The sequence below is a fragment of the Pezoporus wallicus genome, unplaced genomic scaffold (genome assembly GCF_028554395.1).
Source record: "Pezoporus wallicus isolate ANWC-B61680 ecotype Strahan unplaced genomic scaffold, APGP_CSIRO_Pwel_v1 contig_8837, whole genome shotgun sequence".
In the NCBI taxonomy this organism is placed as follows: Eukaryota; Metazoa; Chordata; class Aves; order Psittaciformes; family Psittacidae; genus Pezoporus; species Pezoporus wallicus.
In genome coordinates this window covers 328,627-342,691 of record NW_026636730.1, presented here as the reverse complement: position 1 = coordinate 342,691, position 14,065 = coordinate 328,627, and the positions used below count along the sequence as shown (strand labels likewise).

At 43.8% G+C, this 14,065-nt stretch overlaps 1 protein-coding gene across 8 annotated transcripts in view; it reads left to right on the top strand.

Annotated features, from left to right (window-relative positions):
* SLC4A11 (solute carrier family 4 member 11) overlaps positions 1–14,065 on the top strand; it is a 144,141-nt gene that overhangs the window by 82,379 nt on the left and 47,697 nt on the right. For 6 of the 8 annotated variants that reach the window (XM_057401251.1, XM_057401250.1, XM_057401253.1 and 3 more), the window contains 4 exons: positions 4,536–4,582; positions 9,034–9,265; positions 9,904–9,966; positions 10,496–10,577. In XM_057401251.1, the coding sequence (XP_057257234.1) occupies positions 4,536–4,582; positions 9,034–9,265; positions 9,904–9,966; positions 10,496–10,577 (424 nt within the window). The remainder of the gene's footprint in view (positions 1–4,535; positions 4,583–9,033; positions 9,266–9,903; positions 9,967–10,495; positions 10,578–14,065) is intronic. The other 2 variants (XM_057401252.1, XM_057401249.1) reach the window with 1 other exon arrangement.

Sequence of the window (14,065 nt, the reverse complement as noted above, 5' to 3'; positions counted from 1 at the left end):
AGCACCCTTATCTTGTCCTGGCTCTGTACAAGAGCCCCGGTCAGTCTGTCTGCACTGTCGTCTTCTAACTCCTAGATGATGTCCATAGTGCAGTGCAAGATGACAGTCCTTCACACCCCCAGCTGTTGTGATGTCTGTGCTGAGCATTACTCAGGTGAGGCTTTCCTCCTCACCCTGCTTGCTCCTTCCCAGCCTGCTCCACAAACTTGTTACTTATTCACGTTTGCCTTTAACCTGGGTTCTGGTTTAAGAGGGGTGAACCCAGCTGATTTTAGGCTTTCTGCTGCAGCTCAGCTTGCTGCCCTATTGTGGGATAGTTGGGGCACCGTTAGTTATCTAACAATATTTAGCCTAAATTACTCGGGTCTGATGGGGATGAGTCCGCACTCAGGACAGCCGTGGCAGGACAGCGAAGCAGAGGATCCCCTTGAGATCCTGCTTGTGATGAGTTAGAGGTGTCTTCACTGATCATAACAAGCTCTTGTCACACTATGTGATAATGTTCTTACTTTTTAAGGCAACAGATTCTAAAAGCAGAATGGTTTTCTGCTCACAACGTGATCCAGTACAAGTGGTTGAGCTTAGATTTGCTCAAACCCCTGAAGAAAACCCAGATAAAATAGCTTTTTTTTATACTAAAACTTCCCATACCTTAAATACTTACACTTAACACCAGATGCTTGATATTTTTCTGAGAGAACCATGGAAGTGCTAATGTATTCTGCTCTGATTTATCAGCCTGTTTACCATGCAGATGCACTTGGAAGTGAATATAAATCTAAAGTAATGTCCACTGAGACCTGCTCAGCCAAAATTTCTGCTTTCTAATTTCCACTCCTTTATCCCAGGGAAAGATATGGTCTTAAGATGCTGCAAGCCTCCAGTGGTGGCTTCACTCCAAAGACTTTTGGATCTTCTCAAGTGTTAAGGGCAGCACTGGGGACCTGTAGCAGGGAAAAAGGGGATCTTAAGTGAAAGGAGATCTCTTAAGGCAAGGTGAAAGGCCTTCAACTTTGGCATATGACTTTCATGGGTTTGTTTTCAGGGTTGCCTTTGCATAGAAGATGGCATTGCCTAAACAGGGGGTGACAGGGATGCAAGTAGGGGATTTAATTTCCCTGGGCTGCTGTCAGGGATGTTATTCGAAGGGCAGTGTGGATAAAACCGCTTTGGAATACAGCAAATTTCCCGCTCCATTTCTTGCTTCCAAGTATTAAATCTCCTTGTTCATCTTAAAGCTGGATGGGCCCTGTTCTTCTGCAAATGGTGGGAAATAAACAATGGAGACGTGCCACAGTGCCTTGGCAGAGCTCTCAATGTGCTGACACAAGGCCACAAGTGTAAGTCCAGCGTTGGCAGCTCCTCAGCTTCACTTAAAACTGAAGTGAACTCCCAGCGAGTCACTGCGAGTAGAGCTGCGTGCCTGTGTGCACGCGTCCTAGGAATTCGGGATATGAGTGTCCCCTTGATGTGCCTGCCAGGGGATGCTGGAGATGCGTTGCTGGCTTTTTGGTTTTCCCTTGGGCAGAGCCTGGAGCACAGCCTAACAGATAAGGTCGCCCACCCCTGGCAGCTCTCCTTTAACTGTGTGTGAGGACACACACAGTAATGCCCGTAGCTAGCTAGCTTGCCTAAAATAGAGTTTTGCAGCCTGCTTTGTCCAGCAAGGAGGACTGTAAAAATAGAAGTGAAAAGTTCTCATGGCTCTGACCTCTTCTTTCTGTTTAAGTACGCTTAATCCTGACATTCAGGTGCGAATTCTTGTTGTTACTCCTTGTAGTGAGATGTAACTGATGATTAATGGGTAGTTTCTTCTTTGTCATAGAGGGTGGATTCATGGCTTTCTGTATCTGTTTTGTCCTCGTGAAGGGCTGGCTGCTCCACAGAGAGGCAAGGCTCTAGGGTGTTGCATCTTTTGAGCTCCTCCGTAACTGGAAGGAAGCAATAATAATGCTTTGAAGGAGGAGAAAATGGGTGAAAGGCTAATGGTGGTTGGTCTTGGGCTTTAGCCAAGCTGTCTCCCGGTGGATGCGTCATGAAACATCATACAATCATAGAATGGTTTGGGTTGGAAAGGACCTTGTCATCATCCACTTCCAACCCCACTGCCACAAGCAGGGACACCTTCCACTAGATCAGGTTGCTCCAAGCCCCATCCAACCTGCCCTTGAGCTCTGCCAAGGTTTTATCCCACATTGCCTAGTGGATTCCCCCACAGTAAGTAAATGGGTGGCTCATAAGTGAGGTAGGAGAGCACTTGGCAAGTCTGTGTGTATTTTCCTCCTATTTTTCATGTTCCAGTGGATTTGCTACTGTCCCTGAGTAATGTTATAGCACTGCAGTGGGCCTTTATGATAACAACCCAGAACTGGCATGGCTATATCCAGCTGTCTTCTCTCTGTGGATCAAGTCTGAGTGGCATGTTGCTTGGATGAAATGATGAATGAGGCTCCGAATCATCACCTCCATACCCAGAACAGCTTTTCTGAGAAGCTTGAAAGATGCTAGTCCAACAAATGTAATTAGATGGTTTTGCTTGTGGTGATAAAACAGCACTCGGTGCCCATCCGAGATGAGTACCTGAGAGAGCTGTCAGTAGAGAAGACTGAGACATGCTTGACACCGATAAGAGGAACCAAGAGTTGCTGCGTGATAGAAGGACAGCATGAATTTCTGTTGTGTTTGCAGGCATCTGTAAGGACAGACTGCAGATATGCAGATATCTCTTTAGCACGTGCTTGCCATTGTGCAGGGTTGGGGGTATTTTTTTGTCTCTATAAAACTATTTCTTGCAAGAGCCGAAAAACCAAAACATGTTTTCTCCTCACTGAATATTTATGGCTTCCAAATTTTCCAGCATACTTTTGCATGTGTAATTAGGCTGTAAGTTGAGTAAGTGAGCCATGGAGAACTACAAATATAAGAGCCTAGGGAAAATGCTTGATGTTTCTGGTTTATTTGGGTGCTTGCTTTTTAATAATAAATAGCATTCTTTAGATAAAACAGCTTGTGTTTTCCAAAAGATGCATCAAAAGCACAGTAATAGTTGGGACCATTGCACCAGCAGACTTGTCTAGTTAAGTGACGTTTTTAATCACATGTACAGCACCCAACTTCTTCCAAAGTTGGGCGATGTATCCAAAGCCTCTGGTTTATTTTGTTTAGTGTGAGATAAGGGAGATGAAACCCTCTTCTCTACTGCAGTCAAATCTGCTCCGAGTTTGAGTTGTAGCCTTTTAACCCTACTATGGGCATGACTTGAATTCCTGTTTGATCAGGGATGGTGCTGATTAAAGCAGCTTTCTCTGTGCAAAAAGTGGTTGGGTTGTTTTTGAGTTCTGGCCTTGTCATGTGAATTGCATCCTCAATCAGCTTATATTTTGGAGAGTACAAGGGCTAGCCTTGAAGGTGCCTCTGTGTGTGTGTTCAGCCTGTGAAAAGGGATTGCAGCAGTTCTTATAGGTTAGGATTTGGAAGCCCAGATCTGGAAAGCAAGCAAAACCCTCATCTGAGTAGCTGTAACCCTGTGTTAAATCTCTGTACTTTTCCACAGCTTGGCCTCTGGAAAAGTTTTTGGTCTTCAGTGGGTTTTTTCCATGCTCATCTGAACGGCAACTGTTCACGTGTTTCATGTATTTCTTTGGTAGCAGCTCAGTCTTGTGGGCTTTTTTTTTTTGGAGGGTGAAGATGAGGACTTAAGGAGAAGGATGCACAGACAGCACTTGTGCTACTAATGATGCTACAGAGAAGCTGCCTTGGATGCAAGCAGTATGGAATGGACTTGTGGCTAAACCAGCTGATTTTTCTTAGTCTTTTAGCTTATACCCCAAAAGTTGCTTCATAAATACCCAAACAAAATGTTAACATTGGTGCTTGAAAGGTTTGAACTGGGAATTTCCTTGTACCCCTGCCCTTGTATCTCGGCCACATGTTAAGTGACACTTAATAGTCTCTAAACAGCAGTTTTCTCTCCCAAGAGCGCCGTTGCTTTACACTGAGATTTATAGAGGCAGCGTGGTGAGTTGACAGGACATTAATTTGCTCATCTTGGACTCACTGCGTGTGATCTCTTGCAGCCTGCTCCCTTGGAAGTGCCTGGGTGTTATTGTTGACTCTTTTAAGGAGGACAAGAATGGTTTCCAACTGAGCGTGACTCATGCAATCTTAGCCTCAATCTATCAAACAGCGATGCATTGGATTAAATGATTACCTACAGGATTAGGAGTTAGTTGGTTTTGGGAGGCAGGGGGTAGGGAAGAGTAAAAATACATAGCAAATCTGAAAGTAACCCCCCCCAAAGTTGCAAGAGACAACCCCCTACTAATCAGATAATGCTAAATGCTGCTTCTGCAATTGGTTTACACTTCCAAAATGGGAAATGTAAAAATTGAATCTCTGCTTTGCTCTAGAGATCACCCTCTGCCAAAAGAGTGATACTACACCTCATTCTGAGCCTTCTGCTTGGTTCCTGCTGCCTGTCAGGTACCTGTGATAGCAACACTGTTCTGATTGGATTTTATTTTTGCCTTTCCTAGATGAGAATGAAAGCGCTGGCTGCGTGTTACTGCACACATCAAGGAAGGTAAGTAGGGATGCTGCATGGTCAGTTTGTTCTTGTGTCATCTAGAAGCAGAGAAAAGGACCTTAAAACACTTTGTGGGAGTGGGGAGATGTTTATTACTGGCCTAGACAGAGGGCATGTTAGTGCCTTTTTCCTTGAATTCCTCTTTCTTTAAACCTAACAAGCCATGTGCTGCCCATTCTCCAGTGTCTCTGTAATTCTGATTGTTCCACTGCTTTTTGTCTGAGACAATTCCTTGACATGTTAATTCATTGCTTTCTCTTCTGCAGCTGCCTGCGAAGGGATCCAAGCATACACCATAGGGATTCAGGCTGCTGAGCTCCTCTCGAGCCGAAAGCAGAAACACCCAATAGACATTGCTGTGATTTTGGTTTCCTGTTTATTCCAGCTAATCAGGTCTGCCTTCATGAGGTTCAGCAGGAGTGAATTCCCTGGAAACACACAGTCTAGGAGGACCATTAGGAAACAACGCTTAGTTTACACTTGCTCTCGAGACTGTAACTCAGTAACAATAAGGTGAAAGTGCAAAAAAACACTCATATAAACTCTCAGTTATTACAAACCTCTGACTATGAAAGCACACAAAGTATGCAGGGAGGAAATGGGTTGATATCTAATACCACATGAAGTCTTTGGGGTTGTGAAGCTTTGAGTTGTCTTGAGTCTTGCCTCATCTGTTGGTTGGAGGGGCTGGCTGCCTGCCTGAGAACTTGTAGCATCACTGATCCTGGTAAATCCTATTGCAGGCTTCGTTGAAGGTTGTTATCTTGGGTTCTGAAACCTATGTACCAAAGCCTTAGGGGCTTTTTAGGGAATCACAGAGAGCTCTTTAGCTCTGCTTTGCTTTTAGGCCTTTAAGCTGAAATCCTAAAAAGTTATTTAAGTGGGCTGAATTAATAGGGGGAGGAAAATGTGTGATGGCTTCAGTAGATGAAACCTTTCTCCCCCTAAGTTAAAACAAAAAACCCCAACCCCCCCCCCCCCCCCCCCCCCCCCCCAAAAAAAAAAAAGAAAATCCACCACCATCAAAAAGAAATTAAACCTTGTTTGCTAGTAAGCCATGGAAGTTAAAATTAGTTATTCTGTGCTCCAGAATGGAAGTGTCTTTGTCGGTAATTTGTCTTGTCTAATACTAGTGCTACGGTTCTGAGCTGTATACACTTGACTGAAAGTAACCTAAGAACCTAATCACTTAAAGTGCAAATTCTAACCTCCAATGTAGGATCTGCCTCCCATAAGAAATACTTTAAAACTGCTAACACAGAAGTGTCTCTTCTGTTTAAATTTTCCTTTTCAGAGCTGTAGGATTCCTGCTTTTTCTGGCCTAGAGTTCATGCTTGAGCATTGTAGTGAGCTGTTGAACAGCAAATACCAGAGAGCTAGCGTGCTTTAGCAGGGCTTGAGAGAAGATGCTATTACCAGGTTTTGCCTCCAGACAGGATGAGTGGAAATTTTGTGCTTTAAATGCAAAGGAAACTGGGACCTGAGTCACAGAGGAGATGGCTTCAAGTGTCTGTGAAGAGCAGGAAAGTGGTCAAGTCAGAAGCTTTGTCGAGAGATGTTTCCCTGCTAGGTTGTCCCTGTGTCTGGTGGTAGCCTGTGGTACTTGTGTCCCTTCAGGAGTGCTGGAAGGGCCATCTGTGCCTCAGGCAAGTTGCTGTCCAGCGTGGCACTTGGTAGGCATAAATAAGGAGCAGCTCGTTGGTGTGATTTGAACTATTTCATTACGATCATGGTGTGTTTCTGAGCAAATTTGCCCAAGTGATCACAGCAATAGCACGGGTAGAGCTCTGCCTGGGACAACATGGATTTTGGATGCCCCTTTTTGTAAGGCTCTTGCAGTGTCTGTAAGTGGAGGTGGTCTTCAGAACAGCCAACCAGCAGATAACTTGCATTTCAGACCTTGGGTAAGCATTGAGTGCTCTTTTTTGCACAGGTAGTGTGTGACTTTGGCCAAGAGACATGCCCTAAGTTGGTGGTGGCTGTTTCAACATGTTCCTAGTTGAGCCAACAGCCTCTGTTCTTGTTGCCATGCACTGTGCAGCTTTGCAATCAAGGATACTCAGTGCTATTAAAATGGCTATTGGGTAGCTGTCTTGGGTTTCTTGCTAAGTGGTTTCCAGCATCAGGTATCCTGGTGTGACTTAACTATCTAAGGATAGTTAAGGAAGGAGCAATCATTAATCTCTCCTTAAACCACCAGTGTCCTGACTGGAACAGTTCTTTCTGAGCTATCTCTGAGGTGTTGCTGTACCAATGCTCCCACTAATTTGATTTTGGGTTGTCTTGGGGAGGAGGTAATGTATTTGTATCCTTCCAATGTAGTTGCCTTGTAATGTTAACATCGAGGAAGATATGTTCATTTATGGTAGTGATAACCAGGATGGATATTGCCCCTATTTCCTGTAAAGGAGCAGGGGAATAAAACAGGAGGATAGAAGGATGTAGCATGGAAAATTACTTACCCAAGGCATTGCCTGAAGCCTGTGGCAGAGCTGGAGCCTCATCCTTATGACTTGCAGTAAGCTGCTGACAGGGCTGTCCTGCCACAACAAGCAAACGATGCTGTCACGCACAGCTTGCTGGAGGATCAGAAATGATTGAGATGATGTGGGCAGATAATAGCTCTCTTCTGAATGCCTTTGGTTCATTTCTGTTCTCTCTCAGCTATCCCTCAACTTTCCCCTTCCAGTGTTCTGCTTGTGGTGGCTTCTCTCAAGCATGGGAGAAGTTGGTGACATGAAGCCACTCTTCCCCCCTGGCACTCCTAATGCTCTTAACCTTCCTCATACCTCCATGGATATCTCCTCTGCCATCTGCCTTGTTAAATCCTGTCTAGGTCATTTGGCCTCTTTGCTGTTTGAACCTACAGCCTAGTTTGGACTCTGCATGCCAGACAAACCAAAATGAGTTACATTTGGAAGGTGGTTGCTGGTCATATGGTGACCCCATGAACACCAGTGTTACAGATGGTGATAGGTGTTTTAATCTGCTCTCGTGCTGTGATAATTTGAGATCGACGCGGCCACTTGCAGTTATATGGTCTCTTTTAGGTGGAATTTAATGAAGCTGTGTCACTGTCTCCTCTCCTAAGAGCAGATGGTAACAAAGCCTTGGGGGTGGGAGCTGAAATACTTCAGAGAATCCTCCCTCTCCAGAACGCTGTGTAAGAAGTGATTGATGCAAAGTAAAACAGTGCTAATTGCAATGGATGTGTACTGACAACTTGATAGTTGCTGTGATAATTACAGTAATTAGTGAGATGTTAGCATTTTTTTTCCCTGTGTCTAGGCTATAAATGGAAAAGGTAGAGAGGGTACGTGTGAGAGGAGGGGATCCATGAGTCAGGCTTAGGGGTGGCCCTTTAACCTGGGGGAAAACGTGCCAAGGTCCAGGTTGTGAAGGCAACTTGACGACAGATTTGTGAAAGCAATTCAGAGATTGTTACTGAGCTTAAGGGGAGCTGAGGTTTAAATGTATCTTGACAATCTGGTCCTCAACTTCATGAATTCAAGCCTGGCTGCTTTCCCGTCGGAAGGAAGATCCATATAACAAAGTGCAGTTCCCATTTCCTCACTCAATCTTAAGCTGTTGAAGGAGAGGACAGAACTGTCGGTCCTTCCTGACCAGCACTGTGAGTGCTAATTCCATGTGTGGATTTCCAAAGACTGTGAAATGGGAACCGTGCATTTGCATTTTGATCGCTCAAGTAACAAACTTCACAGTTGACACATACAGAAAGGAGTTGAGATTCTGTAATACCGCATGGGTGTTTCTTCCATCTCAAGGCCAATGAGCCTGGTAAAACAGGGGGAACCAGCAGAGAGTTGAGACAGTTTCAGCCTCTGTCTGCTGCCCTTCTTTATTTGATTCAAAGCTAAACGTTATGCACAAAAGAAGAAACCATCTCCCATTTCAGGCTCCCTAACTTGAGCACTGGGGAGAGATGGTTTGAGTAGAACTGGGTTAGATTGCACTGAGATGCATGCTGGTAATTTTTCATACTGCTGAGCTCAGTTTCCTTCCAAATAACTTCTCCTACATTTCTGTGAACTTCCTGAATTATTTAAACCTGAAGAGGATTTTAAATGCTACCTTTAGGCATTTTTCTTTTAGGCTAACTTATGTGCTTTATCCTAGGCAAAAAAAAAATCCTAATGTTTTTTATATCCTGACATAGAAAGCAGAATTAATGGTGTCTAGGCATTTCCCTATGGGTACTGTGTTAGAATAAGCATTGAAAAGGCAAGCCTTCAATGTATTAATGCACAATGCATCAATGCATAAACTGCCTTTTCTTCTGTAATGTGATCTGAATGGTCAGGTTGATTGCAGAATCACTGGTTGGGTGGCAGTAACATCAACAAAAACTGCTTGTGAACTACACAGATCCTAGGCCTTTGCTGTTAGGTGTTGCATGTATCTAATGCTGTGACCTCTTCTTAACACAGTATCTGAAATTAAAGAATTTTGAGGAGGAAGTCAGAGCCCACAGAGACCTGGATGGGTTCTTGGCCAGAGCCAGCATCATCCTCGATGAAACGGCCACCTCCTTGGACGATGTTCTTCGTGAGATGCTGAAGCACTTTGCTGAAGATCCGGAGAACATGGAGCCAAGCTGCAACTTTGAAAAAATCATGAGCACTTTATTCACGGATTCAGGGACCCCACGAGAAGGGAATGGTAACCAACTCTTGACTTGCTTTTGCCTATGGGTTACTATTAAGTTGTTGTCCTTTCCATTGGTGGTGTGTTGAACACTCAGTACTGTGTGGTCCCCGGCCTTGCATGTTGCATGTGACACTGGGGGTTTATTTTGCCATGTCCTTTAGACTGAAGGGTCTCATGTCTCCAGGCCTTTTATGTTTTGATGGAGTCCCTATTTCTTTAAGATAACACGTAGTGGTGGTCTCTGGGGTGAGAAGTTTACCCACTGGATTGTCTTGTCTGTTTGGACCCATTAGGTGTGCTTGTCCTTGGACAAGTTTGCAGTGCTCTTCAGCACAGAGACACTTGATGGTGTCTCTTCAGAAATGGCTCCTTTGCCTTGTGATTGTTTTTCCATCTGAATTCACACAGGCTGGGGAATTTTGCCTGCTTTGGATGAGTAATTGGTTGGGGAAGGCTGAGCCTTCATGTTGCTACCCACTGGAAGGGACAAGAAGAGCTTCATTTTCCTCCAGAAACTCAAGTGGGGCAGCTGTAGCCAACGTTGTGAAATATGTTACCTAAAGCTATCAGCAAATGTCATAGCATAGTCTAAGTCACTACCTTTTAGCCCAAGATGTGAAGAAGCTTAACCAAGCATTATTTCTCTGTAGGCACCCATGATGTTTCAGACTCAACAGGAGCGAATATACAAACATGTACATCGCACCTCAAATGTAACTGTCACAGCCTGAGTGAATTTGTTTAACAGATATGTCAAGTCCTGAGCATGTAGTAAGCATGTTCATGCTTTGGTTACTTCTTGCTACCTGTCTTAAAGCTTTGCATTTATGATCTCTTTAATTTAGGCTTTCTGCCAATAAAGAAAAACCTAAGCAGTGCTACAAAATAAGAACAGTAAATGGGAAGAGGGGGTGAGAGGGCAGGGGATTCAGAAGATGCCTCTTCCAGTCCTGTCTCTGTGTTGCGTGTGTTGAATAATGCTAATCTAATAGCCTAATATTGCAGTAGGTTAATATTGGGAGGAGCAAACAGCTGCCTTTCCAAGCTGTGAATAGCTTAAGGGCAGAATTCAAAAGCATCAGGATAAACGTTTCCACCTTTGTTGTCACCCCCTGCCCTTGCATCAATCCACTGTGCAGATAAGTGTGCTTTGTATTAGTACTCAGCTTCCATTTGAGAGAAAATGTTATTTGCAGTGACAAACCCAACAGTCTGTAATGTTTCCCTCTCTTCTCCTCCTAGTTCACCTCTTATCAGATACAATTCAAGGGGTCACAGCGACAGTCACAGGGGTGCAGTATCAGCAGTCCTGGCTCTGTATCATGTAAGTACTTGGGTTAGATTAACAGAATCCTCTGGCTGCTCAAAACTTGTCGCTTTTGCTGCTGCTGGGAAGAATAATGCTTCAGAATGTGTCCTTGTAGGTCAGGATGGTGATGCCCTCTTCATCCACCCTGTAGGATCTCAGTCTCAGCATTGGGATGCTCCTCTTGGACAAGCAGTAACCTAGGCAGAGGTGACCGCAGTCTCCACAGGCCATTAAACTCTTGGATGCTATAGAAATCTGGTGTTAACAAGCTAAGAATGCTGAAAATAAATTCAAGCCAGAAAATCCTAATTACTGAGAAATGTTAATGAGAGGAACTTCTGAAGGGGACAAGCAGACTTGTTGATGGACTACTTTGCCTGCCAAAGTCTGGGAACTTGTACCAAAAGATTTCTTGGGTCCTTTGATGAGAACATCTAAATTTTGTAACTGAAAATTGAAGTCAGAAATTCTGACACTATTTAGACAGTGATTACTTTGTCTGGCAATTAATTCAGGCGCTGATTAATTGTCAACACTGCTAAACGTTGGAGCAGACACTTAAGACAGTAAGGACTCTGTCACCTGGGATTTATGAGACAGGGTGGCTTCACCCCAGCTTCCACTTGACCAAAAGTGGGTTTTGAAACTATTGTCTCCAAGTCGAGTGTGTTGGGCAAGCCAAACTGTCCCTTCACAATTTGGCTTGCCCATTCTTCCCTGCCAGAACCTGAGTCACTGAGCCAACCAAAGCATTGCATTTTGACTTCTGGCTGTTGCTTTATGCATATGCAGTCTCTTAAGCTGAATTGTCAAGAAGGATGTTAATTCCTAGAGAAATTACTAGGATATGTTGGATAGGGGCCTAAAGGCTTGGGGAGTGCATGCACATATTTTAGCCTTCACAACCAGTTTGCTAGGACGACTGTCACAATAGTTTTCCTTCTACTATCGGTTCTTCTCCTACCCTTTGCTTATGGCTGGGAAAAAATGTGGAGTATTCTGCCTTGGAAATAGATGATTTAAAAGATAAAAAGAATAATAAATGACCAAGAAGCAACAAAAAATCCACCCTTGTTTCTAACCCCTTAAAGACAACGATATGGTTTAGTGTGAGGTGTCCCTGCCTATGGCAGGGGCGTTGGAACTTGATGATCTTAAGGTCCTTTCCAACCCTAACTATTCTATGATTCTATGGTCTCTGTGTAAAAAGGGAACTTGCATATCAGGGCTCTGTTCTTTGTGAGTGAGCTGGATAATATCTATGTTACATGTGCTACTGCTGGCTCTGCTCTTATGCCTGGTATGTACAGAGCAGCTTGCACAAACTAGGAAGAGTTTATACAGTAAAATGCTCTTTCCATGCTGATCAACAAAGAGGCTTTTGAGCAGTTCTGTCCACTTCAGATGCCATAGGTAGCAGAGTGGCAACAAGGTTATGTGCATCTTACTCTAGGAAGGATGGAGGGTGGAAGTTTCTACTGTGGCATGTGACATGGCTCTATGGAGGGCTTTGGGGAGCGTTGACTTAATAACAAAGCATTTCTAGAGATCATGATACAAATGCTGTGATTATATACATGAAACTGAAAAGGGTAGGTTCAGCCTCTCTGTAGAAAGTGTGCCAAAGCTTTAAATGCATCCATGTGAGTAATACTAGCTTCCATGACAAGACATGATTTGAAAACTAAGCTTACAGCCTGAAGGTGTCTTGTGCAAAACTTTCCTTGTTTCTTCCTTTTGTTACTCTGAAGAGGGAGAAGAAAGTGGTGGGAAAGCAGTGATGAGTTATTAACTATAATTATCTAATTATTGCACTGTATTACTGCTGTAGCTATTGTGCAACAGATTGTGAACCATATTTTTAGATCTCACATTTTTCTTGAAGTCAGATTGCAAAACGATTTCCAAAGCTCTGAAGTAAAAGGAATTTGGTGACGAAAAGAGCAGGGAGAAGCTTTTAGATATCTGTTGTTCTTCATTCTTGCATTTAGCCTATACTCTTGCCTGGATTTTAAACCAGTACTGCTGGGTTTTGTGCACCTTAACCAACTTGTTATTCCTCGTGGATGAGATAGGCTTCAGTATTGTTCTGGGATACAATCATTCATGAGGAAGAGCAGCTCAGAGATATGGTTTTGGCAGTGTTGGAATTGGTTCTTTCCTGATGGTTTCAGGTCTGTTGAACCACCAGCAAGGTCAGATGTGCTATGTGGATCTGGGCTATAGCCACATGACAGAACAAACCGTTGAGGAATTGAAGATCTCAAGGTTTGAATGTTCCACTGAAGTCCAGGGAAACAACTGGCTTCTGACCCGCAGGAGGCTTTTTTTTTGTCAGGAATGACCAAAACCTGCTCTGGCTGAAGCCATACCAGGGAACATAAGTTTATGGAAACCTTGAGACTCCTTCAGTGGAATTCCATGTAGCTGAAATTGTAGCACAGTCCTGCACAGCCTGCTAACCAGCAGTGTTCAGCTTGGGAAGAATTGCTATGTGTTTGTGTATGTCATGGTTTCCTAACTTGAAAACAAACTTCAGAGTACAAGTTAGTCAAGGACATGATCTTTTACCTTGGAAACTGTGGACACAATTCTTTCTTCCTCCTACTCATGATATTTGCTGGAACAGCAAGACACAAGCTGGCATAGAGATCTCTTGCTGTTCCACTGTGAAGTTGATGCTTGATTGTCTCATTAAAGAACTTAGGATGAGGGATAACCAGACCTGTCCCAGAATGGAAAGTGCTGAACTGTTATCCTCAGACTTAGTTATTTACCATGAGGAAGCTCTGCTGTTGGTAGGAGCCTAGGGATGTACTTTGGTACCCTTCCAGCATGCAGTGACTGCTGCACATAGGTGTACTGGTAAGAGGGTGCTCAGAGTTCCCTGTGAACCACCCAGACCTCTCATGATCCAGAGTCTGGAGCAGTTAGACTGGATGCTTTGCATGCCTGGATCATGAAAGGTGGGGACGAAACCTTTGTGAAAGCTATAGGTTTTGGTGTTGCACAGTTTTGTAGCTCAAAAAGCCCAGTGAAGGCCTCTACCCTTATCCAATGGGGAGAGTATATGGGAAACTATCTCTCGTCACAAGCTAAAGCCCTATCACACCTAATTGCTTTTTTCACTCTCTGACATATAAAGATGCAAAGGCCTATTCTAAACTATTTTTTCACTTCTAATGAATGAAACCTAATGCTAAGAATGTTAAAGTAGCTTTTAACTGACTGCTGGTGGATGTCTCCTTGAAGTCCTCTAGGAGAAACACCAGCTGTATGGGTTATTGAACAAATGCTCCCTGAGCTGAGTGGAATTCCCCAGGCATCACAACTTCCAGGCTATATTCTTCTCACCAGGAGATACATATAATTGCTTTCTTTCAAAGCTGAATCCTTAGAAAAACAAGAAAGCAAGCTGCTTCATAGTCTGGATTGAGCAGTTGAAGAGCAGTATCCTTTAGCTGCATTGCTGAGGCACGTGGATTGGTGAAGGACATATTTGC